General features: G+C 51.0%; 2 protein-coding genes across 2 annotated transcripts; both read left to right on the forward strand.

Moving 5' to 3' along the window:
• The first annotated feature begins 877 nt into the window (after window positions 1–877).
• On the forward strand, window positions 878–3,096 carry SOWAHB (sosondowah ankyrin repeat domain family member B). Its single transcript, XM_027794963.2, has one exon. It carries the CDS (start codon window positions 878–880, stop codon window positions 3,053–3,055), a length of 2,178 nt encoding a protein of 725 aa, XP_027650764.2. The 3' UTR covers window positions 3,056–3,096.
• Window positions 3,097–19,678: 16,582 nt separating this feature from the next.
• Window positions 19,679–22,588, forward strand: LOC101919442 (16 kDa beta-galactoside-binding lectin). The gene is made up of 4 exons (XM_005243149.4): window positions 19,679–19,802; window positions 21,276–21,355; window positions 21,723–21,894; window positions 22,377–22,588. The coding sequence occupies exons 1-4, from the start codon at window positions 19,794–19,796 to the stop codon at window positions 22,527–22,529; spliced, it is 414 nt and encodes a 137-aa protein (XP_005243206.3). The 5' UTR covers window positions 19,679–19,793; the 3' UTR covers window positions 22,530–22,588.
• The last annotated feature ends 204 nt before the right edge of the window (window positions 22,589–22,792 follow it).

Below are 22,792 nucleotides of genomic sequence, written 5' to 3' on the forward strand. Positions count from 1 at the left end.
GCACTGACCTTATCCATTCCTCTCAGCTGTAATGCACCACACTCATGATAACAGTATTAGCAATCTAGAACCACGTTAGATCCCTGCTCCAGTACAGTGGTGTGTCCAACCTGACACCTATCCTACCTGAGGTAGCCACGCAATGAGTACAAAGATGGTATGAGATATAGTTTGACTTCGGGCACTCTTGGTATCTGTGTGTGGTTCTTCTACATGGGTATGATCCCACACGCTTGTAACAGCTATCCTGAACCACATCACATCCGTGTATCTTTATGGCCAGTTCTTGTAAGTCACAGAATCACAGGGCGGTTCAGGTTGGAGGGCACCTCTGGAGATGCCCTGCTCAAGCAGGGTCACACGGAGCAAGATTGTGTCCCGTGGAGCTTTGAATGTCCCTGAGGATGAAGACCACAACCTCTCCAGGCAACTTGCTCCAGCACTTGAACACCCTCACTGTAAAAGCCTTTCATCTCACACACAAACAGAATTCCTTGCATTTCAGTTGGTGCCCATCTCTCCTGTCCCCTCAGCGACACGAGGACTGATGAAGCACGCTTTCTCCTCGCTGCACGCCAGCAGTTAGCCTCGCACTTCTCAGAGCGCGAGCAAGGCTCCTTCAGCCCCTCTGCCCTGTTGCCCCCCTTCGTCGCCGCTGTTCCTCACCGCTGTCACCCCAGCCGCGTACCCCCAGGGGCCGCCACCCCGGGCAAAGGCAACCGGGGGGTGGCGGCCGGGCTGGGAGGAAGGAGGAGGAGGAGGAGGAGGAGGCGCGACAGGAGGCGGGCCTCCCCGCCGCAGCAGCCCCGCGCACCTGGCGGCAGCCCCGCGCACCGGGAGCGGCAGCCCCGCGCACCGGGAGCGGCAGCCCCGCAGCATGGCGCGGGAGCTGAGCCAGGAGGCCGTGCTGGACTTCCTCTGGGCGGCGGGGGGCCGGGCCCCCAACACCGCGCTGCTCCGCCACTTCCAGCGCTTCCTCCGCGACCCGGCGCTGACGGAGCAGCAGCGGCGGGAGCGCCGCGAGTACTTCAAGAGCCTCGTCAATTCCCTGGCCACCGTCCACCCAGCCGCCGTCCCCGGCGCCTCCAAGGACATCGTCCTCCGCCGCAGGTACCGCGACCTCCTCGATGAGGAGCTGCCGCCGCCGCCGCCGGAGGAGCAACGGGAGGAGGAGAAGGAGCCGCCGCCGCCCCGACGCGACCCCGACGGGCGGCGCGGCGCCCCAGGGGAGGCAGCGGCGGAGGGGCGGCCTGGCGGGGGGCAGCCCCCGGGGGTCGCTGGCGCGGGGGGCTGTGCCGCCCGGAGCCGCGGCCGCCCCTGCTGCGAGTGCCGCCGGGCACGCCGCGCCGCCGCCGCCCCCCCGCCGGACCCCGGGCCGCCGCCCCCCGCCCAGCCGCCCCCGTACCGCACCCGGCCGCTGTCCTCGGCCCTCTGGGCGCTTCACCCCAACGGGCCACCCTGCTCCCGGCCCTCGGCGCTGCCGCCGGACCCTGGGGCGCTGACCCCCGCTGTGCCGCCCCGGGCCCGATCGCCTCTCGGCGAGCCGCCCCTGTGCCGGTCCCGGTCTCCGCCGCTGCCGCCGGGGCCCGGGGTGCTGCCTCCCACCGGCTCAGCCCCGCGCGGGTCCCTGCCGCCACCGCGCCCTCGAGGAGCGCCCCCAACGCAGTCCCTGCCACTGCCATCGGGCCCCGGGGCGCTGCCCCCCGGCAGGCTGCCTCAGCCCGCCCCCGGGATGCCCTTACTGAAGGCCCCACCGCCCTCAGCAGGCCCAGGGGGGCGCGCCCCCACCGGCCCATCCCGGTCCCCACCGCTGTCATCGTGTCCCAGGCTGCTGTCCCCAAGACGGTCCCCACAGCCACCGCTGGCTGAGCCTCTCCTGTCCCGGTCCCTGCCGTTGCGGTCCATCCCCGGGGTGTCACCCCTGTCCCGGTCCCTGCAGGCGCTCCCCGCCAGCCCCCCCGCATCCCCCCCGCGCCTCTCGGGCCCGGGTGCGCTCCCCTCCACCAGGCTGCCCCCATCGCAGTCCAGGTCCCTGCAGCAGCTCCCCACCAGGCCACCCCTGTCCCCGCCAAGGGGACCCAAGGTGCTGACCTCCAAGGGACCAACCCAATCTCAAGCCCTGCTGCTGTACCCGTGCCGAACCCTGCCGCTGCCGCCAGCTCCTGGGGTGCTGCCCTGCGCCAGGCCACCCCCCTCCTTATCCCCACCACTGTCCCCCACCCTTCCAACCCCATCCCCACCTGTGCAGCCACCCCCTGCCAGGCCCCATCCACCCCAGTCCTTGCTGCCAGCACAGGGCCCTGCAGGGTCCCAAACCCCAGAGAGCAGCTCCCCGGAACCGCTGCCTGTCTTCAGGAGCATCAGGTGCCAACTTGCTTTGCTGGAGGTGCAGGGCATCCCCCCATCGCTGCCAGACAACTGTGGGCGGCAGCCCCGCACCGTGGTCTCCAAGAGCTCCCTGAGGAATGTCCCAACCCGGGGGCTGTTGGTGCCACTGGGGCAGCGGGAGCATGCCTGGCTGGTGGCGGTGTCAGCGGGGCGCTGGGCTCAGGTGCGGGGGCTCTTCCTGGAAGAGCCGGAGCTGGCCCTGCAGCGGGACTTCATGTCAGGTTTCACAGTCCTTCACTGGCTGGCCAAGCACGGTGATGGGCCAGGCCTGCAGGAGCTGGCAGCGGCAGCGCAGCGCGTTGGGCTGGCCCTGGACGTGGATGTCCGCTCAGGCTGCGGGTACACTCCGCTGCACCTGGCTGCCATACATGGCCACCAGCCCATCATCAAGGTGCTGGTGCTGCAGCTGGGGTGCCAGGTGCAGGTGCGGGACAGCAGCGGGCGCCAGCCCTGGGAGTACCTGGGCAGCTCTACCTCGGGGGAGATCTGGCAGCTCCTGGGGGCACCCCGCGGCACAGTTATGTTCCCCACACAGCCCCTGGCTCGCAGTGTGTCCTCTGTCAGCAAGGTCTCACTGTCTGCTGGCAAGGCAGCACTGCCTGCCTGCCTCAGGCCGCAGCATGGCCGGGGGGCAGCATCCCACCAAACCGGCAGTGAGAGTGACTGAAAGACAGCTCCCCAGCATCACCTGCCAGTGGAGATGGGACCTCTGTGGCCATCCTGCAAGAGGAAGCCACGCAGGCAGAAAAAAGCTGTGAAACAGACTGAACCTATCAAAGAATGTACTTAAATTAATCCAATGAACTGTTGTCTGAGCCTTTCTGCCCTCCCTCCCATTTCTTGCCTACCAGTGAGAGGAAGCAACGACTTTGCTGGAAACCGGCAGAACCCTTGGTGGGCAAGTCCTATGCACGCCACAGGGCTGGCACCAGCTGCTGGTGCAGCCACAATCACCAGCATTAGCAGGACCATGGGTTTGGGGTCTCAAACTCTGGTGTGAAGCTCACAGCCTGGTGCCAACCAGGGTGGAGTGCTTGCTGTTGCTTACAGTGACAGAGTGTCATTGGTCCTGGTGTTTGCAAAACACTTGTTTGCACCACCTAAATTCTGGGGAGTAGCTAAAACTGCGTCCCTTTCTAATCCCAGCAGATTAAGGATGAGTCCCACTTTTAAAAACTCAGCTGATCAAGGTGCAGCCTTCCAGCAAGAGTCCTCAAAGAGTGACTGGCTGTGGCAGAGCACAGCAGCTGGAGAGTCCTGAGTAGAGGAGGGTGTAACACACCCACCCCATTTCTCAGCAAGCCTTGCCCACCAGCCCATGCAGAAAGGAATGTGGGGCAGCCCGGCAGCACCGATACCGCCCCCTCCTTCCTGCACCTCCAGTCCCTTTCCTCACACCGCAGGACTAGGAAGTGGTACCCGCACTGCGGCTAGAGCCCTGTTCCCACACCTGCAGCTGGAGAGCATTGCTGCATGAACCTGCATTGGGCAGAAAAGGAGCTGTGCTGTGGGTACAGGTCCAAGCTTGTAAGGGGAAGGCAGTTTCATAGCCAGAGCTGCATTTGCGCGGAGGCTTTAGCTCTGAATTACTTATTAGGTGTTTACATGATGGGAGCGGGTGGGATTGGGGGTCCAGGTGCAGGGAAGAGGTGTCCAGTGCAATCATTCCTGAGAGCTTACAAATAAAAAGCTGGCTTTAGGAATCTCACTGGATTACGTGGGTCCTATAATGTACTCTGCTCTCTGGCTTAGCATGGGTGAGCTTCTAAACAGTCAAAAAATGCAACAGGTTAATTTTGCACCTAATCTGGGTTTCCTATAGATCCTTTATGAAGGCAGGAAGAGAGCTAAGATACATGTGACAGGGGTACATCACTGCCTGGTTGATTCACCCGTGGCTGGGTCACCCCAGATATAGGACCAGTGGGCATCAGTGTTTGTGAAACTAGGGCTGCTGGCTCTGCTTCAGCGAGATGCTTTGGGGCAGACGAGTGCAGTGGGTGGGATGGCTCATGTATTTGAGGCATGTGGCTAAATGCCTGCAGTTTCAGGGAGGAATGGGAATCAGGGCAGCAGAACCAGACCCTTGCATAACAGGCATGCTGGGGAATGCCTCGAGCCCTTGCTCAAGCACTAATTGAGCTCTCCACTTTGCTTGGGGTTTATTTGAGGGAGAAACTGTCCTGCAGAAGCGAAGCTACTCTGCCTGACTCTGTGGCCACAAAATATTGCAGCCTTTTCCCAACCTGGTTTTCTCCTTTCACAGGGGAAAGAACTCAGTAAACCAAGGCAGTGTCCTGTAAATGCTCATTCCACTCTGAGAGGACAACACAAGTTACTCCAGTGCAGCCTCAGAGCCATTGGCATGGACACCTGGAGGGCCTTCCAGGACTCCCTCACAGCAGGAGGAATCCTAATTATCTTCCTTCCTCTTAGGTCCAGCTAGGGGTTGTAGCCTAGATCAGCACCAGCATGCAAAGTGGCTGTTGCCTGGTAAAACGCTGAAGTCTTCCACCACATTCAGAGCCATTGGCACAATCCACATCATGCACCAGGCTCCCTTGGGAAATGGCTCGCTAAAGCCTTCCACGACCCTCAGCTAGAAGCTCTTAAAAGCAACCTGTTGACAGGGTTATCAGGGATGCCACCAGAGCCTTTGCATACAGCAAGCTTCAGGGAAGAAACCCGAAATGAAAGAAGTCTGTGAGCTGACTAGAGCTGTCTGGCAGGGAGCATACTTCAGCTCCACAGCCCTCTGCAGCTTCCAAAGAAAAAGGTTTTCCCCTTACTATCTCCAGTGTTGCCAAGACAAAGACTGAGAAGGACAGTGCTACCTTGGGATTCTCATTTTACAGCCTTTCCATGACCTTTCTCCATGACGCAAATCCAAGTAGTGCTTGCTTTTTTTTTTTTTTTTTCTGCACGCTGTAGCAGACCTTGTCTGTCATCTTCAGAGCAGTTTTCTCTCCCTGGTAGTATGTGTTTCAGCAGTCCAACAAGTTGTGAAAGATTTTGTGACCACTGTTTGCTCGCCTGTTGAGACGACACAGACAAGCTGCATTCTCCAATTTTTAAATTATAAAGCAACTCTTAGGAAGTTTGAAGTGGCAAAACCCCTTTCCCTACTGGATCCAGTGTACATTCACTCTGGTTTATCATCCTGGGATTACTGAGGAGTTCTTGGACTGCTAATATTGATAATACTGCACAGCTCCTACACCACACTTTTTAAAAGCAGTCAGTCACTGCTTGTGGGAATAACCACTCTCTTAACCTACAGAAAGCCTCATCCTCCAAGTTTTCTGCTGGTGGAATAAGTGACAGACAGGGTAAAAGCCATCTCCAGTCCACTGTGGAAGGCAGGGCCAGATCTTTCATCAGTCATGCCTGTGGGAATCACACTGCCACCCTGGAGCATCACACAGGCAGAGTGATGCAGGCATCATAGGTCCAGCCCCCCAGGAATAATCCACCCCCAGAAACACACACCTGTAGCCTGAGCATCTCTGTTTCAAAGCATTCCTGACCTCCTTACTACTTACTTGTCAGCCTGCCTGGCCCCTTCCACACCCCTGCATGCCGCTGTTTCCTCATTACAGGTGGACGTGGCGCCTTGCCTCACACCCTATCCAGGCATCTGATTTTGCACCGCCCTGAAACACAGGACATGTCATGGATTAATGCATAGCAGGACTCTGCCCTATCTTCTCCTTGCTTTTGAAAACACACTTCCCACTTGACGGCTGCTGATGACAAAGTCCACCCCTCTGCTTTCCAATGCTTGTCTCTAACAAACTGCTTTGTACTCTGAAAGCCACATCCTTGAAGTAGGGGAGTATTTTTTCACACAGTACCCTCTGTCTGTCACATATTCTCAAGCCTGTGAACTCCGAGCCTTACAAAGCTATAGTAAAGGTAACCGTGAAAAGACAGTACCCCCTTCTTACCACCTCCCTGCTCCTGGGACACATGCTTCCGCACCCACTCACTAGATTGCTAAAAAGCAGACAGCCCAGCAGATCTGGACATTGAGCTTGAGTCATGTGGCTTCTGTAAAGGTCTCGATTATGTTCCCAGATTGTGGCTTTGGTCAGACCCATGCTGCAGCCTTTACCAACAGTAGTTGCACAGGTGAGCTGGCAGTCTACTGCAATTAACAAAGTTTCCTTGTTAGTCACCAACTGTCCTTTGCCTGTAATGTCTTTGTCACTTAAGCCCAATAAAATGGATTTTTAAACCATACGAGTTTGCAAGACCAGTGCTTAAGCCAGCAATCATTTATGCTGACTGGAGTAAACGCAGCACAGAACGGGGAGTGTCAGTGTGAGGTGTGTTTTGTGGCAGAGCTATTTTTTGCAGATACAAAGCTCCTCCCACTCAGCAAATCAAAGTTTGCCATCCCAGAGGACCCTCCTATCTACAAACACACCAAACATACACTGTTTCCCAATCTGAGCGCAGCAAGCTAGTAACAGGTTGCCATGCCTCAGTTTTGTTTTTTACAAGCCTCTAGACAAAGACCAAATGCTAGAGCAATGGTGGGACCCCAGCTCAAACAACCCAAGAGACTTCCATGCAATTAAAAAAGTGTTCTTGGGCAAAGCAGATGAGCAATACAGCAGAACATTGCTAACTTAAGCTAATGGCCAGCACATCCTTTCGATCACAGCACTTTCTGAGGCAGTGAGAAAGAGAACTTGTAGGATTGAAAAAAAAAAAAACCCACACTGAGAAGTCCATCACACAAAATGCACTTTTTTTCTGCTGTGACAAATGCCATTTGACTTTGATTATATACAACTCCACAGTGAGAAGAATGTCTTGCACACTTAACAAGTAATGAGACAACCCTAATTACCACTAAATCATGTTAAAGCTAGAATTTCTCATGACTGCATTTACTGCAAGTAGTACCAGATGGCAGGTTAGAGGAGTGGGTTTTACAAGAATAAAAACCCAAATTAACTGTACAATTTTCTCCAGCTTAACTTTCCCCCATTAAAGTGAGATTTGTTAGCCCTTCAGAGGAAAAAAAAATATTATCTTTAGAACCTGGGTCACACTAAAAAGCACTGAAAGCTGAATTCTCAGTTTAACTAAATCAATATCCCTCATCCCCAACATGATGCTATTTAAGCAAACAAAACTCGTTTTACTATTAATAAAGAGAAACAAAAGTATTTTATGATATGAACTTACACTATTCTAGCAAAAATATTTAATGACAACTTATCAAAGCAAGCTACCAAAACATTATTTTTTTAACATACATGAAAAAATATTTATTGTCTGCTTTCAAAAAGAAAAACCATTGAAACAAACAATATTCGCACTTCAAACACTTCTAAGAGTACCTAAAAAACACTCTTGCCTCGCCTATGCATCCCCAATCAGAAGTATAACCCCCTCACCCAAAGAAAACAATAGGACCTATACCCTTATATAGCCTTAGTACTGGGCAAGACCTGCTTAAAACGAGGCTGGGAAAGGCTTTGTTCTGTAGTTGTTTTCTTCAGAGATTATTCTTGTTGGACCTTGCCTAAAGAGCAGTAAGACAGCAAAGTAAGAAGCGGGGGGAAAGAAAAGTTAAGTAACTTTCAGGGTATTGTTTTGTGACTGAGGTAATGTTTTAGTTAACAGATTTTTACCTTACTTTAAGGGAAAGCTTTTAAAGGATAAATATAGGGGCAGGAAACTTTTCGTGTAAAGCATTTAATTGTTGGCTGTTAAAAAATGGTGAAAACCAGAGGAAGGGTTCAAAAACTAGAAAGGGAGCAAGTAAAAGAAGGTATTACAAATGACAGAAAATCAGAAGCAAAAAATAACTTTTTTTTAGGAGGTGGTGAATAAGGAAAAAGCGGTGCAGTTCCTTGTACAACCTGAGGGTTGGTTTTGGCTGACTCTGGGGGAAGTGCTGCAGCCTTATGCAGGTTAGTGGTCTGGTACACCAGAGTGCTCTGGGTAGGAGGCTTGGTGCCGAGGCACCCTTGTATTAAACACCTAACTAAGCGCAGCAAATTCCAGTGCAATAGCTGGTCTGTAAAGTCACAGATGATCTTGTATAGGTTAGGCTTTTTTCATTAGTCAACTTGACCTGGCAGAGCAAACTTCTTTCTGGATGGTTTACTCTAGGCCTCATAGTCTAGGCTCAAGTCTAAGGCAAAGACATACTTAGTCTAAGGCTCATAGTACTTGAAATCTGTATTGGATTTTGGCAAAGTCAGGATACTTAAATTCCTAATGTCTGCCAGGACTTCCCTACTGTACAGCCTGTTCATAAATATAAGCAAAACAAAACCTGTATTTGTGGAACATCCCTTTACCTTGCAATTAGTTTTATTAGCTCTGATGGCACTGAAGGAAAGCACAAGACTGCTCAGGCTTGATTGGTGCGATAAAGATTTCTGACGCTTTTGTCTCTATGTGTTTCCTAGGGAAATGTACTCTATGTGTTTAAAGGCCACAAGCTATTTGCAATGATTTTTTTAGAGAAGTCATTGTTTCTGTTGTGAATGAAATGCCCATCAGAACTATTCACAAGTTCCTCCACGCAAGCGTATCAGTCTGCGGGGACTGGCCTCAGTCTGCATTTCTAATGCTACCTTGGGAAGCAACGACCAAACCCCTTCAGGATGTGTCACCAAATCTCCCCCTTGCTGCTGGGCCTTTGTCAAAAAAAGGTGTTGGCTTCAGTCTTTTAGTTTTCCTGAGACACAGCTCTAGATCTGAGGAATGTTCCGATGAATCTGACACCAGAAGAGGTGTTTTATGGACCTGAATGTAGCCCGGAACAGTCTAGTGAAAGTGGGAATTAGAAGAACTTGCATTAGTGTGTGTCTCAGGCCTGGAGTCCTGTGATAACTCAGCAGGGAACAAATAGCTTTGCCCAGCCAGGCACGGAGCAGGCGTCATCACAGGTTGTCCAAAGTCCACATGGCTGCTGTGTGCCACCGGTAAATAGAAGATATTGCTTAGGGGAAACGGGAATCTGTTGAGTGTTGCTTACAGAGAGGACAAGAAATACTTCTCACGCCTTAACATGAGTGTTATTGCTACAGGGACACAGAGCTCTGCTCCCTCTGATAATAAGCACTTTGCCCTCCTTATCTCCCTAGCACTTCTCCACTGCCTGGTGATGGTATCTGAAGTGCAAGGATTTGGGCTGCTCTCTTATCGGAGGTTAATGAGTGCATGGGGCTGCAGCCTTTGTTTAAGGGGCTGACAGCAGCCTTGCTGGTTTGGCACCCTGTCCTTGGGCACCAGGAGCCAGCCCTTAGAGCTGTGGCTTGTTTCTTCTCCTGGCCCTGGAACAAAATAGGGAGCTGATAAGGATGAGGGCAGGGTTTGTCCTCAGAGTCAGGTGGTTTGCAAGCCTGCTAGCAGCTAGGGGAGGCAGTGGGGCTCCAGAGCAGAAGAGGGAGAAGCAAACGCTGCTGCTCACTTGCAGCTTGAAGGGCTTTGGTGGAGGCTTTGCAAACCTTGGGGGCAGTGACAGTCCCCCTCCCCTGTGCCATCGCTTCCTCTCCTGCAGCTTCAGTCTTGCCGCAACTGTACCCAAGGGAAAGCCTGCCTGTCACTGCGGATTGCTTCATATCCCTGCCTGGCTATGCCATCGCCTCTAGTACAGCCCACACATGCATCCATGTACACAAACTGGGCAACGAAGGTGGGACCCTGTGCTGTGACCTGGACTTGACCTCTAAAATTGCACTACATTCTGTGTCTGAGTGAGGCCGTGTCCCTTACCTGGCGCTGTTGCTTGTGCCAAGCAGCATCAAATCACCCCAAAGGCAGGAAGACCTTTGCTAGGCACGTGCTGGATATTATTGAAGAGTGTAAAATGCAAATCCATGCAAACACTGGGAGGGATTAACTCTTGTATAAGAAAACATGTCTGAAACAGTCCAACTCTGTTAGGAAATAATCTTGCTCTTTTCTTTCCTGGATAGCTTCTTGTACTGAAATAGCTCATCAGCTGAGTTTCTAGCTCTGTGAGTCATAACATCAGTGACAAAGAAGGTAAAGCCTAAATCTTGTTCTAGTGTTTTGGGTTTTTTTTGTTTTTGTTTTTGTTTGTTTTTTGTTTTTTTCTGGAGGTTTATAAGCCACAAGCCTATTAACTTGTATTTGTTCTCCCCATCTGAGTCCTGGTCACTGCAGTCCACAGGCAAAGGCAAGAAGGTACCACAGCAGTAGGAGACACTAGCTCACAGCAAGCACAGAAGCTGACAAAACCTATCAGAAATCCCTATATATAAAGCCTCTTTTCTGGAAAGTGGGGGGATGAGCAATGTTTTTTTATAACACATAGTATGTATATGTCAAAACACATCTGTTTCCAGAAAAAGATAGGCCACTGCATGGCACCATACAAAGTTGTACATCTCTTAACTAGATGTGGCTTAAGAGTTTTGGGGGGGGGGGGGGGGGGGGGGAAGCAATAAAATGCTCTTGCCAAAGCAGGACAGCTTCCAGGCAAGTGGCTTTAATAAATACCATCTACAGGAGGTCAGTAAGCCTGGCAGTCTTGCCTCCAGGTTAAGATGCACAGATGGGCATAGTCAAGGGAAGTCGCACATTTTCCTTTGCATAAACAATAGAACTGGTTTAGTCATCTGCTGAATGGAATGCTCAAGGAAATGCACATCTTTCAGTTCAGGACTTATTTGCATCTGATTTGGAGTTTTTGTCTCTTTGCTTTATAAATACTGAATAGATGATTTAAGCAAACATCTTGCAACTCTTCCCTCTCCTTGGTTTCTCGTTGCTGTCTCACGACAGCCCAGGGTTGCTGTTCCTCGTAGTGCTTGCCTATTGATTTAGCGTTGGATGGCTTTTTAGCTGCTGGGTGGTCTGTGCTGGAGATGAGCGGCAGTCAGTCATGGATCTGTGCACCCATGCGTACAGACATAGCTTCTGGAAAGTCCTATTCCTCCTGCCTGGGATCAAAGGGGAGGGCAGATGGAGTGGTGCTTCCCTTCAGCTTGTATCTTGTGGACTTTGGCAGGTGTGCCACTTGTCTGTCCTTGGGCTGAGGCTTCCAAAGGTGCTGTGGGACTGTGTGCTGTCAAGCTCTGTCAGACAGCTGCTTCCTTTCTGGTGCTGAGCACACCTTGCTGCAGCCTCTCATTTACCATGGGAGGGCAGTGCCCTACAGTATGCCTCGGTGGAGTCTGCCACCTTTTGCTGACTGCTGTAGTGGCAGCTGCATTAAGGTAACCAGTTGTGTTTGTGCTCTCCATGGGACTCGGGGGCATGCAACCCATGTCACGAGTCATGGCTGAGGCTTTTGGTATGATGCTTCTTGTCCGTGTGAGAAATCCTGTCTGCCTTCCTTTTCCCTTGTGTCCTGCAGTGCCCAGCGCTCCCCACCACTGCCTCATTTCACCATGCTGTGGCCAGAATCTTTTTATGGACCCACTCAAGAGCTGCAAGTTAGATCACCACAGCCTTCAGGGGATTTGGGAGCAGGGTTTCTGATCTGCCCACAGTGCTTGGTAATGATGATCGTGCTTCCGAGCAGAACTTACTGAACTGCCAGTTGTAAGTGTATTTCTCAATATGTGTGTATGCGCGTATTTCTAACTGGCTTTCTTTAGCCGTCAGCTGAGATGTCACCTTCCAGCCACCTGAGAAACGGCCTGTCATCAATAATGGGGGAGACAATCAAATGATGTGCCTGCATTTGATACTGCTATGCAGCTGCTATGTGGAAGGGATCTAGCAACATCAGTCTTAAACCTGAGTGTGTCTTCATTGCACTTCACAGCCAGAGAAGATCAGAGCTTGTTTCTGAAGCATGGGAGCCCTCATGACCTAGGACTCATTTCAGGTAAACCCTAAATCTGGCTGATAAAATACTGAGGGAGAAGGTGGCAGGAAGGGGAAGGAAATGAACCCCAAGCAGCATCATTTTGAAGGCCCTTCAGTATCCAGAGGCTCAGAATGGACAGTGTTAATGTTTCTTCAACGTTTGTTGTTACATTTTTAATCAGCTTGTTCTTTCCAAGTCATTTTCCGAATACTTACTGACAATTTTCTTTTGCTTAAAATTGAATTTGAGGAACTTAAGCCAGATTTAATACAATCCCTTCTCACTGTGGGTGGCTCAAAGGAGATGAATTCTGGCACACACATGTTTTTGTGGGAAAGCACTCCAGATGGCTTGAGTTTCTAAACCATCCTGGCACGTTGTATGTGCTATATGTCAGGCTAGAAGAGAGCTCTTCTAAATCAATCCAGCTTAAGGTTGCTGGAATGCTTTTGTGGACACTGGGTTGAGGCAAAAGGCTTGGTCCCACCCTGTTCAAAGTCATTATGAGGTATTTTCCCCCACTGATTCTGCCAAAGGTCCAAAACAAGAAGCTACAGTCCTTCGGTACAAGGGAGACCTCTGCCTTGCAGGTTCTGCATAATTAGTGACATAAGAAAAATCAAGCTTTGAAGTCATAAGAAGAAAATATAAAAGGACCAACAGATACTATTTCTGTCAGCTGCTGGGAATGGGGATAGGAACCCATAGCCAGTGCCCTCTGCACGTCTGATATATGAAGAAGGTGGAAAGGATGACTTGACTACTGCTGATTTCTTATCAGCAACCCAGGTTATGCTTGCCAAACTATGCCTTGCAGATCTCATGACATGAGGATGTGCAGTCCTGGCAGCGTCACTGTACCACGAATGGGCCTGTGGCTAGCCACACTGGCAGAGCAGACAGCTCTTCAGCTTTGAGCACAGCACATCTTGCTGTTGCAGAGCAGGTGAGTGATGCTGGCCTCTGCAGATGATGATGCACCAGGGAAGAAGTTGGGGAATGCACTTCTTCTAAAGATGGCTTTGGCATTTGCAGATGCCTTGGAAGGTGCCAGATCTGCTCCAGGGACCTCCAGCTCCTACATTCCCTTCTCCTGACTTCAGCAGGGCTAAGTAAGGCATTTCAACCTGAGCACTGCACTGCTGCCTCTGCCTCCCAGCCCTGCTGAAGCCACTCCTGTGTCAGACAATAATGGAGGAAGTAATGCTTCCTGATGTGTCTACTGTGACAATGCAGATCCAGTCCTTTGGCCTGGAACGGGACAATCTTTCAGAAGAGCATCCCAGGTTTCTTGGCAAAACCCAGGAGCTTTAACTTTATGGATGGCACTAGATGAGTAAAACTGATTTGTGAGCAGGAAATAAAACAAAGGCTAGACCCCCAACCCATGTGCCACCACCATAGCTCAAGATGAAAGCAATATAGAAGGCATGCTCTGGTGATTATCCTTCTCCATAGGCACCCCTCCTTTTATTTTTAACCACAACAGGCTATGCTGCTTGTGGTCTTTCTCCTCTTGCTCCGGTCATGTAGGGTCCATACCCAGCTAACCAGCTTCCCTGCCTGCGTACCTTGGGGAGGGCAATGCAGTTGAACTCCCTTTGATCTTTTCTCATCTCTTGCACACCACGTAGACAAATTCAAGGCCTGTACAGATTTTGTTCAGCTGGTTAAGGATAGCAAAAGGCACAGTTCCTCATCTTCTCTTGACCCCGCCAAGTCCCCTTGCAGCTGATCATGACTAACAAATCAAACCCAGCTTGTCTGGAGCTAGACCACACAAATATATAAGGCTTGGGAAGTGCTGCTATCCTACTGTGATATCCCAGTGAAAAGCATTCTGGGGTCTGTTCCCTGTTGCAGAAGTCTGCAATGTGGTCATAGATATAAAGTAAACAACAATGTTGTTAAGACAAATAAGTACTTAAAACTGACAGAGTTGACAAACCTCCAGAAAACATGCACTTGAAGGGTCAGCAGCCTGTGGGCTCCGCTACACATTCACACTGCAATAGCTGCTATAGCCTCCGGCTGCAGGGCAAGGTCTCTTTCTTTGGGGCATGGTGTCACAGGGGAACAAGGGCAGGTCTGTCCCAAGTGACATGGGTCCTGAGCTCTAGTTTGATAAGAAATGGGTGAAGAGTGCCTGGCAGGTGGAAGTGCAGCCTGGCAGTGTGCAGCGGTGGGGCAGCACGCTGCTTTTTACTGCTTTCTTGCAAGCATGGCAAGTCTGGAGGAGAGATGAATCTTCCTGCTGCCTGGTGAGCTGCAAAGAGGAAGGAAAGATGTACCTGAATTCCTAAGTTTAGAGCAGTGGGGACCTCCAATGAGGAACAAATGCAAACAGCTCCTTTTGAGATGAGGCAATAAACTCCGAGGAGATGTGTTTGCCACCTGCCAACTTAAAAGGTATGAGGGGAGGTTATGAAGTGGAATGAGTCCAAAATAACAAAGCCCCAGTTCTCCTGGCTAGTTAACAATTTGCTCTAGTTAAATCTAATCCGCTGAGAGATGAGAGAAGCACAGGGCTTGTCAGCTTGGGTCGGTGTTAATGAGGGAAATAGAATGATGAGACATACTTTAAACCCAACTGATGGGATCAGCAAACTCCTTTCATCACTTTGAGATAGTTTAAGAAGTTCTTCATAATTAACTTAATTTATAATTAACTTGGAATAGAGGTGCTTCCCTTTTAATGTAGGGAAAGCTGAAATCAGGAAACCCTCTGGGATAAAAATGCTTTAGTGACATGTGGCCATGCAACCCCAGCTGGCATCCAGGCTGGGCTGGACCTCCAGCCCTTCCTCCTGGCACAAACTTCCCTCCAAAGCAGTGCTTTGGGAGGCTCAGCGCCTGCAGGCTTTGGGAGGGCCTCTCAACCTCCTGCCAAATTGGACTGTGGCTTCAGAGTCATCCTTTGTCTTTCAAGAGCAGGCTAAAGATTTTTCCTGTGAGTCCAGCTCTATTCTCCTGCAGTCTCCAGACTAACCCTGAAGTTTCCCCCATGGAAAGCATAGGACTGGAAGATACCATAGTGGTGAGAGCACTGTTTTGGTTATCCATGTGAGGGACCTTTGGTGCAGAAGGGTCCAGAGAAACTGTGTGCAACAAAACTAACCCTTCAGGGGGTTATAACTACTCAAGCAAAAAGGCAGAAACCTTTCAGATGAGACAAACTATGCTATGGGAGAAACAGGAAGAACAAGATAATTCAACAGCAGTAGCAAAGGATTGTTTAAGTTAAAGTGCCCAGATACTTTAAGAGGTAGAAAACAGCTCTGTGTGTGTGTGTGTATATATATATATAAAATTTGTATATCTATTATGCCATAACAGCATAATTTTTAGGTTGCAAGACTAACCAGAGGCTATTGCTGAGACCAGGATCCCACTCAGACAGTATTGACACAAATATTCCCTAAAGACAGTGCAAGAGAAAGATGCTGTCTTTGCTGAATGAACTTAGAGACAAGAACAAATCTTCTGTAAAGAAAGTGCAATAAACACCCTGAACTCCAAGCAAACTGTAAGCTTTAGCTCACACGAGAAAAGGGTGAGTTTTTTCTTGTCGTTATTTTACCAGCATGATCCTTGCACTGGTGAAAATGAATTGGAGCAGTTTCTCTCCCTCCCCTGGCCAGCCTAAGTGATTCAGGGGTGTGTTCCCACTGGTGCAATGATTGAAGCTGTGGCGCCCTTTGTCCTGATTTTGGCTGCGATAGAGTTAAATTTCTTCCTAGTAGCTGGTATAGTGCTGTGTTTGGATAGCACAGATGTTTTAGTTTCTGCTGAGCAGTGCTTACACAGAGCCAAGGCCTTTCCTGCTCCCCACCCCACCAGTGAGTAGGCTGGGGGTGCACAAGGAGCTGGGAGGGGTCACAGCTGGGACAGCTGATCCCCGCTGATCGAAGGGATAGTCCATACCATATGAAGTCATGCTCCTCATATAAAGCTGGGGGAAGAAGGAAGGGGAGCACATTTAGAGTGGTGGCATTGTCTTCCCAAGTCCCCATCATGTGTGATGGAGCCCTGCTTTCCTGGGGATGGCTGAGCACCTGCCAGCTGATGGGAAGCGGTGAATGAATCCCTTGTTTTGCTTTGCTTGCATGTGTGGCTTTATCTATTAAACTGTCTTTATGTCACCTCCTGAGTTTTCTCACATTTACCCTTCCGATCCCTTCCCCCATCCCCCTGGGAGGGTGTGAGCGAGCGGCTGTGCAGGGCTGAGCTGCCTGCTGGGGTTAAACCATGACACCTCCCAGGGAGGCATGTGTACAGTACTGCTGTGCTGGAGCTGGGGCCAGATGCCATCTCCAAAGGAGAAAGCTACTGTTCGCTCTTTCAGCAAGAAATGGCGCCTCTTTCTCAGCTACAGCAATGAGTAACTTAGGATATGTAGCATCAACAACTACAGTGTGAGCGGGTTCAGTGCAAGACAAACCAGGCACAGACACCGAAGAGCCAGCAACACTGGCTGCTGCACCCCGTGTCATGTAGCTAGAGAAGATGCCATAGTCCCGGAGTCAGCCAGCAGCACTGATGTGGTCTTAGACCTTTTAAAAACAGGGGTAAGCCATTTCTGAGGATAGGAGCGATTAGCCAGGGATATGACTTGCCAAGGGCAAGGGTGTATTTTCTCTTGCAGAAGATTAAAAAGAGTAACAAGCGGTGTGCTACATCCTTTTGGTATTTACATTTTTCTCAAGCAAAACTGGGGTATTTCTAGAGAGAGACAAGCAAATAAGACTGGCCAGTTGTCTGGCTTCAGCCTGGGTAAATCAAGATATTAATTAACAGTTTGGGCTGGGAACCTGGTGCCAGGCAGGGCCCTGTGCCCTCAAGCGAGCTTGCAAGGCCAGGTGCTGGGAGGGCACCCTTAATTTTCCCTACAGGGCAAAATTCCTCTGGGCATCACCTTCTAGATGAGCAGGAGATGACTATTCTCTTCCTGCTTCCGCCAGAGCTGCCTGGTGGGTGCAACACTCTTACATGTGAAAGTAAGTCCTGGAAACGGGAACGCATACACTGTATGTACCCCAACTACTGTCTCCCTCAGGGCCTGTAGATATTGCAATCCCTTGCTACGATCCAGATAAAGCTAACTTGGGCTCTTGTCTGCGTTCTGCCTGCTGGAAGCACACCTTACCCTTCTGCCAGCCTGCTGTGAGCTTTAAATTTTTTTTCTCTAGCCACAAACCTCCCATCCTGGGAAGGAGAATGCGTTGGGGCTGAGCCCTTTCTCTGTGGGCAGCGCAAGGTGTCCTCTCCCTCATGTTGTGCAGAGAGGCTCGTGCCCTTGCTTTGCAGCCTGTCTCCCTTTATAAACCCTCTGAAAGGGAAGGAGACCCACTGGGGAATTTTCTCCCACTGTTTCCCACAGCAGGCTGCAAAAGGGAAGATGTTCTTTCTTCTGCCTCCCCACCATTGGCTTTAATCCCTGGCAAAAACGGAGGGCAGTTGGGCATGTCAGCACTGTAGTCTGAGAATAGGTACCTCACTGATTTCACAGGGCTTAAGACCAGGAGACTTTAAATCAGGGGCAAGACCAAAGGGTTTGTTGCTAAACCAACTAGGCTGCAAGTGTAGAGCACTTGAGGAAAACAAACAGTGCAGTCTCCACAGAAGGGTCAGAGGAGGAGGCTTCAGGCCAGAAAAGCAGCTCACAAGAAACACACATTTCAGAAGGGGAGTCGGAGTAGCCAACAGTATGGCACTGCACCGCCCCAGCACCATGATTCCCCTCGCCAGCAGCTCTTTCTCCGGGAACCCTGCAGCACTGAAAGGAGGAGAGAAATCTCCAGGGATTTCACAGAGCTGAATGGAAAACAAATACAAAAACCCAACCGACCAAACAGAATTTGATCAACCTCTCACACGAGGCAGCGACCAGGGGAACAACTGAACAGTAACTCAGGCCACAGAAAGCAGGCACGTAAAGCCTATCTATAACACGTGATCTCAGCTAACATCATGCTAGACACTGGGGCAGGCTTAAGGTGGAATTACTTGGGGTTTCTCCAAACTGTCCCTGGAGGGGGCCTACCCTCAGTGGCATTTGCTATCTGCAGCTCCGCTCCTGCAGTTAACTCCCGACCTCAGCATGGCTCTTCCATATGTGTAGGACAGCCGGGGACTTAGTCGGAGGCGAAAGCGTGTGCAGGATTTTCCCTACAGTACTTTCAGTCAGCATTTTGCCCTCTTTTATACAGTCGCAGGGCTCCAATTCAGGCTTGTGACTTTCTAGTTCAAACGCAGCTTAGCTTTGATTGACCCAGTGTCATACAGACTGCTGAAATGCTATGTGAAGGTTCAGAAGCGGGTGTGGGGGATATCTGGGATGAGTCGGGATGCTGTTCATATAACAGCCAGCACGCTCTCATGAACTTCCAGCAGCCACCTGTGTGGCAGCATGTCTCCTCCTGCTACCTAGCCATAAATACCTGCACTGTTTCGTAAGCTGTCCTGTGCAGCCCTTTCTAAGGTTATCTCCGGAGAGGTATCTCACAGACTAGTCACGGCTTAACCAACAAGTAGCATGCTGCATTTACATAGCAGCTCTGACTGAAGCTTTACAAGTGGGATTGTGAAGCTGCATGTCCTTAACATCACTTCATGTATGAGGGAAACTGAGGCACGGAGGTCTGAGGCCCCTGCTAAAGCCAATCCAAAGCGGCACCCAGCTGATCCAGTCACACAGACCCACGAAGCAGCTCCCACCTTGGCCTCGCTGCCTTGCGGAGACCCTTGGGGAAGTCATGCTGTGTGTTTTTAAAGGATGTAGTAAAGGGGAAAAGCAGGCGTTAGGGACTAGCTGGGAAAGCAACCTCTTTCTTGCCGGCTGGGCGCAGCCCTGCTCAGCCCCTTCCTCCGCTAACAAAGCATTTCTCTTTTCCCTCTGGAGTCTTTTGCAACGGGAATAGAACCAGCCAGATCACGCTACTTTTCAAAAGCTGCAGCCTGAATTCACACGTCTAGTAGTGCCCCACACAACCAACCTTAACTTTCAGGCACTTTCTAAATGCTGGTGTAGAATATAACAAATCCGTGGGTTTCATTTAACGGCAAGTAGCGACGATTTGTACCCAGGGGCTCCCATCAGTCCAGGCTCCTTGCAGACGTGAGGCTGGGCTGGGAGGATGTGTACACACATTTTTTCAGAGGCAGCAGTAACATGAGGACTCCAACCCTGATTTTAGGCAGGGATCACTTAACAAAAAGCAGCCACCTCGCTGCAGGCACAGAGCCACACTTGAGCTCCCGGGATAAGAGCCAACATACACTGCGTAGCGGCTAGAAGAGCTTACAGTAAGGATTTCTAGGATTACGCAGAAGCAAACAATCACTAGCTTTTAAAATCATACACATACTGCCTGCAAAGAACAATATCAGTAGAGATCTCCCGCTTCCCACTTTAAATGGCTGGGAAAGCTCCAGCCCCGAACAGCTGCAATTGATCCCCTTCTTCACCCCCCTCCGTCATGTGATGGTCCTGCCCAAGTGATTTAAGCTGCGGGAGCTCAGCGCTGAGTCACTCCGGTTTGTGGAACAGGGGCTCAGGGGTGTCCTGCCCGGTGGGGCTGGTGGCAGCAGCATGGAGCAAGTGAGTGCCTTCTTCAAACTGGACTGGTGTGCCAAGCAGGACTAGGGTTTGGCTGGGTGTGGGGTTTGGGCTTGGTGCCAGAGGTAGGAGGAGAAAAGGATTAGCTGGGAGGAAGCGCTAGATTTATACGTGGTTGGGGGAGGAATAGTGAGGGCTGACCACCCGTTTTTTGTCTCCTCCTCTTCTCTAGCCTGTTACCCGAGTGGGGAAGTTGTTCTAATGCATGTGTATATCCTCGAGTATTCCAAACGTCTGGGACTATTTGCAACAGTTTGAATAACCTTTATACCTTTTTTTCCTGAAACTTTGTATTTCCCTTCTGGAAAAGTGCCTTTTGGGTACAGGGCTGGGCTAACTCTTAATGGGACAGCAGAGGGAAGCAGGCTGGTGTTCTATTGTAACCTGTCCCAGACCCCTGACTTCTTGAAAGACCACCTGGGCACTGAGATTGTTCTAGGCTGTGCCCCAGCAGAAGCAGAGCCAGAAGGCAAGGCTGGTGTCGCAACAATAAGCGGTTTAGTGACCGGGGGAAATCTGACCTCAGCAGTCTGTGCCTTGGCAGAGCAGGGAGCAGGCATGAGGACAGGTACCACTGGGGCAGGCCGGCAGACCTAGGGGGTACTGGGCTCCGCAGCAGCCTGCAGGTGCTGGGCATGGGCCTGCACAAGCCAGGTAAGAACCACCCCAATTAAACAACATAAGTAATTTGAAATTAGTCTCCCTGCTTCATCTGGCACATGGTTCAGAGTGGAGCTCAGTGTTGCTGCGCTTGGGCCTGGAGGACAGGCAGCAAAGCATGATTTGAGGTACACCTGACCTCACTAAACAACATCTTCCTCTTAGCTGTGGGAGGCTAGTGACGTTAGTGCTGCTTTGGGGCTGTGTGGCAGTGGGAGTAAGTTGGTTCTGAGGAAAGGGTCAAGCCCCCCTCTCTCAGTGGAGTTTCCCTGGGAGGCGCTGTGTGTTCTGCTTTAACGGGCTGCAGCCAGAAGTAGGCTTCTCTGAGCCTTGTCTGTCTGCGTAGCCTGCTTTGAGACAAGAAACCTTTTTGGTGGCTCCTGTTACTTGGAGTCCTACCTAGGGAAGGGGGGAGACCTAGTGTTAAAAAAGAAAAAAGCTTTGTGACTAACAAGCCTATGGTAATGGCTGATTGGCAGATGCGAGCTGGCCTGCAAGGGTGCCTTCTGTGGCAGCTGATTAATCAGTACCTGTACCTTGCTCTTGTTACACTGGCTCAAATCGCCTCATTGTCAGCTTACGTTCCATAGTGGGTGGGAGATGCCAGTGAGGTGGCAGCTGTGGCCTAGGATTCTCTGGCAGAGGGTTGGGACAGGCAGCTGGCCTGACTCAGCCCTTCCTCTAGCATGAAGCCACCAACATGTTTGAGTCTTCCAGAGCTGGTCTGTGCCGTAGCCCGAGCAGAGTGCTAGGCTTGCCTTGGGAGGGACTAACTCCTGCGGTTTGGCCCTGCAGGGACTGGTCGTTACTCAGCTGGACATCCAGCCCGGGGAGTGCATCAAGGTCAAAGGGAAGATCCTGTCTGATGCTAAAGGGTGAGTAAGGGGATGGTGGATGGATTGATACTTGAAGCCAAATACGTGGCTTTTTGGCCTTTGCGAACTTGATGCTATGCAAAAGAAAATGAGAAAAAAGAAACCTTGACACTGGTTGCAGTGGGAACGGCTGTTTCCTGCCCTGGGTGAGCCTATGTGTGGTTTCTTGCTTGTGAGATGAACTAATTCTCCTTTACCCAGTGGAAGACTTGCTACGTATGGCAACCTGAACCTTTGGTAGCGCTTGGTTGTTACTAAGCAGTTGGAACTGGCTTGGCACTGGATAGCCTGAGCTCCTGCTGTATTCAGCTTGTCAGCACTGGGTAGCTGAGGCTCCTGCACCAGCACTGCCTCTCTGTTTCCCCAGGTTTGCTGTGAACGTGGGAAAGGACAGCAGCACCCTCATGCTGCATTTCAACCCTCGCTTCAACTGCCACGGGGATGTCAACACCGTTGTATGCAATTCTAAGGAGGATGGCACCTGGGGTGAAGAGGACAGGAAGGCTGACTTTCCCTTCCAGCAAGGTGACAAAATCGAGGTGAGGTCCTGGTACAGAGCACCAAGGGGCCCAGGGTACGGCTTTATAATGCTGCCTTGTACATCTGTGGTGAAGGAGCAGGTGTGGAAACAGGAATAATCAATAGGGGAAGAGTCTCACAACTAAAACCAGCTGTCTAGACCTGCTCTGCTCAAGTCAATGACCAACAGCTCAGATGTGTTAAGTGCTCTGCTCTGGCCTTCCTTTGCAAGCCAACAAGTATGAGCAATTAAAATGCTGACCCGAGATTCGGACCAGGTCTGCCTCATCCCTTTGTTGCAGAAGCTTGGAGCTGGCCTTGGGACATCACAAAGGAGCTTCCTCCCCTCTGTGGCTTTGCTGGGCAGGGAGGAGACTGAGCTAGTGAGCATGGCCTTGACACCAGCAGCCATTTCACCTGTACCACACCCAGACTGGAGGTAGTGGGGAGGGAGGCTTGTGAGCTGTGATGTGTTAGCCTTCCTTCTTCTGGCTCTCCACAGATTTGCATTTCCTACAATGAAACGGAAGCAACGGTGAAGGTGCCCGAGGCAGAGTTCCAGTTTCCTAATCGGCTGGGCATGGAGAAAATTGAATACCTGGCTGTGGAGGGTGACTTTAAAGTTAAAGCCATTAAGTTCAGCAATGAGCTATAGCTTGGTTTGTTTTGTGTTCTCCCCTGTGCTTAGTGAAATAAACCCAAACTTGCAATGGCTGCTTCCTCTGCTGTTTTCTGCTCTAATCTGCTTGCTCCTGTGTGCGCTACAGGGGTGGGCATGGGAAGGGTTGTGTGTCAATCTGTGTGCCTACTTACACTGCAGCCTTGCAGCTGGTACAGAGTTAGACCATGTGCCAGGCAAAGCATGATTTACTGTGAGTAAAGCTACTGTAGCAGTAATTGCTCCCTTGACCCTGTTTG

The sequence above is a fragment of the Falco peregrinus genome, chromosome 2, assembly GCF_023634155.1.
Source record: "Falco peregrinus isolate bFalPer1 chromosome 2, bFalPer1.pri, whole genome shotgun sequence".
NCBI classification, from domain to species: domain Eukaryota; kingdom Metazoa; phylum Chordata; class Aves; order Falconiformes; family Falconidae; genus Falco; species Falco peregrinus.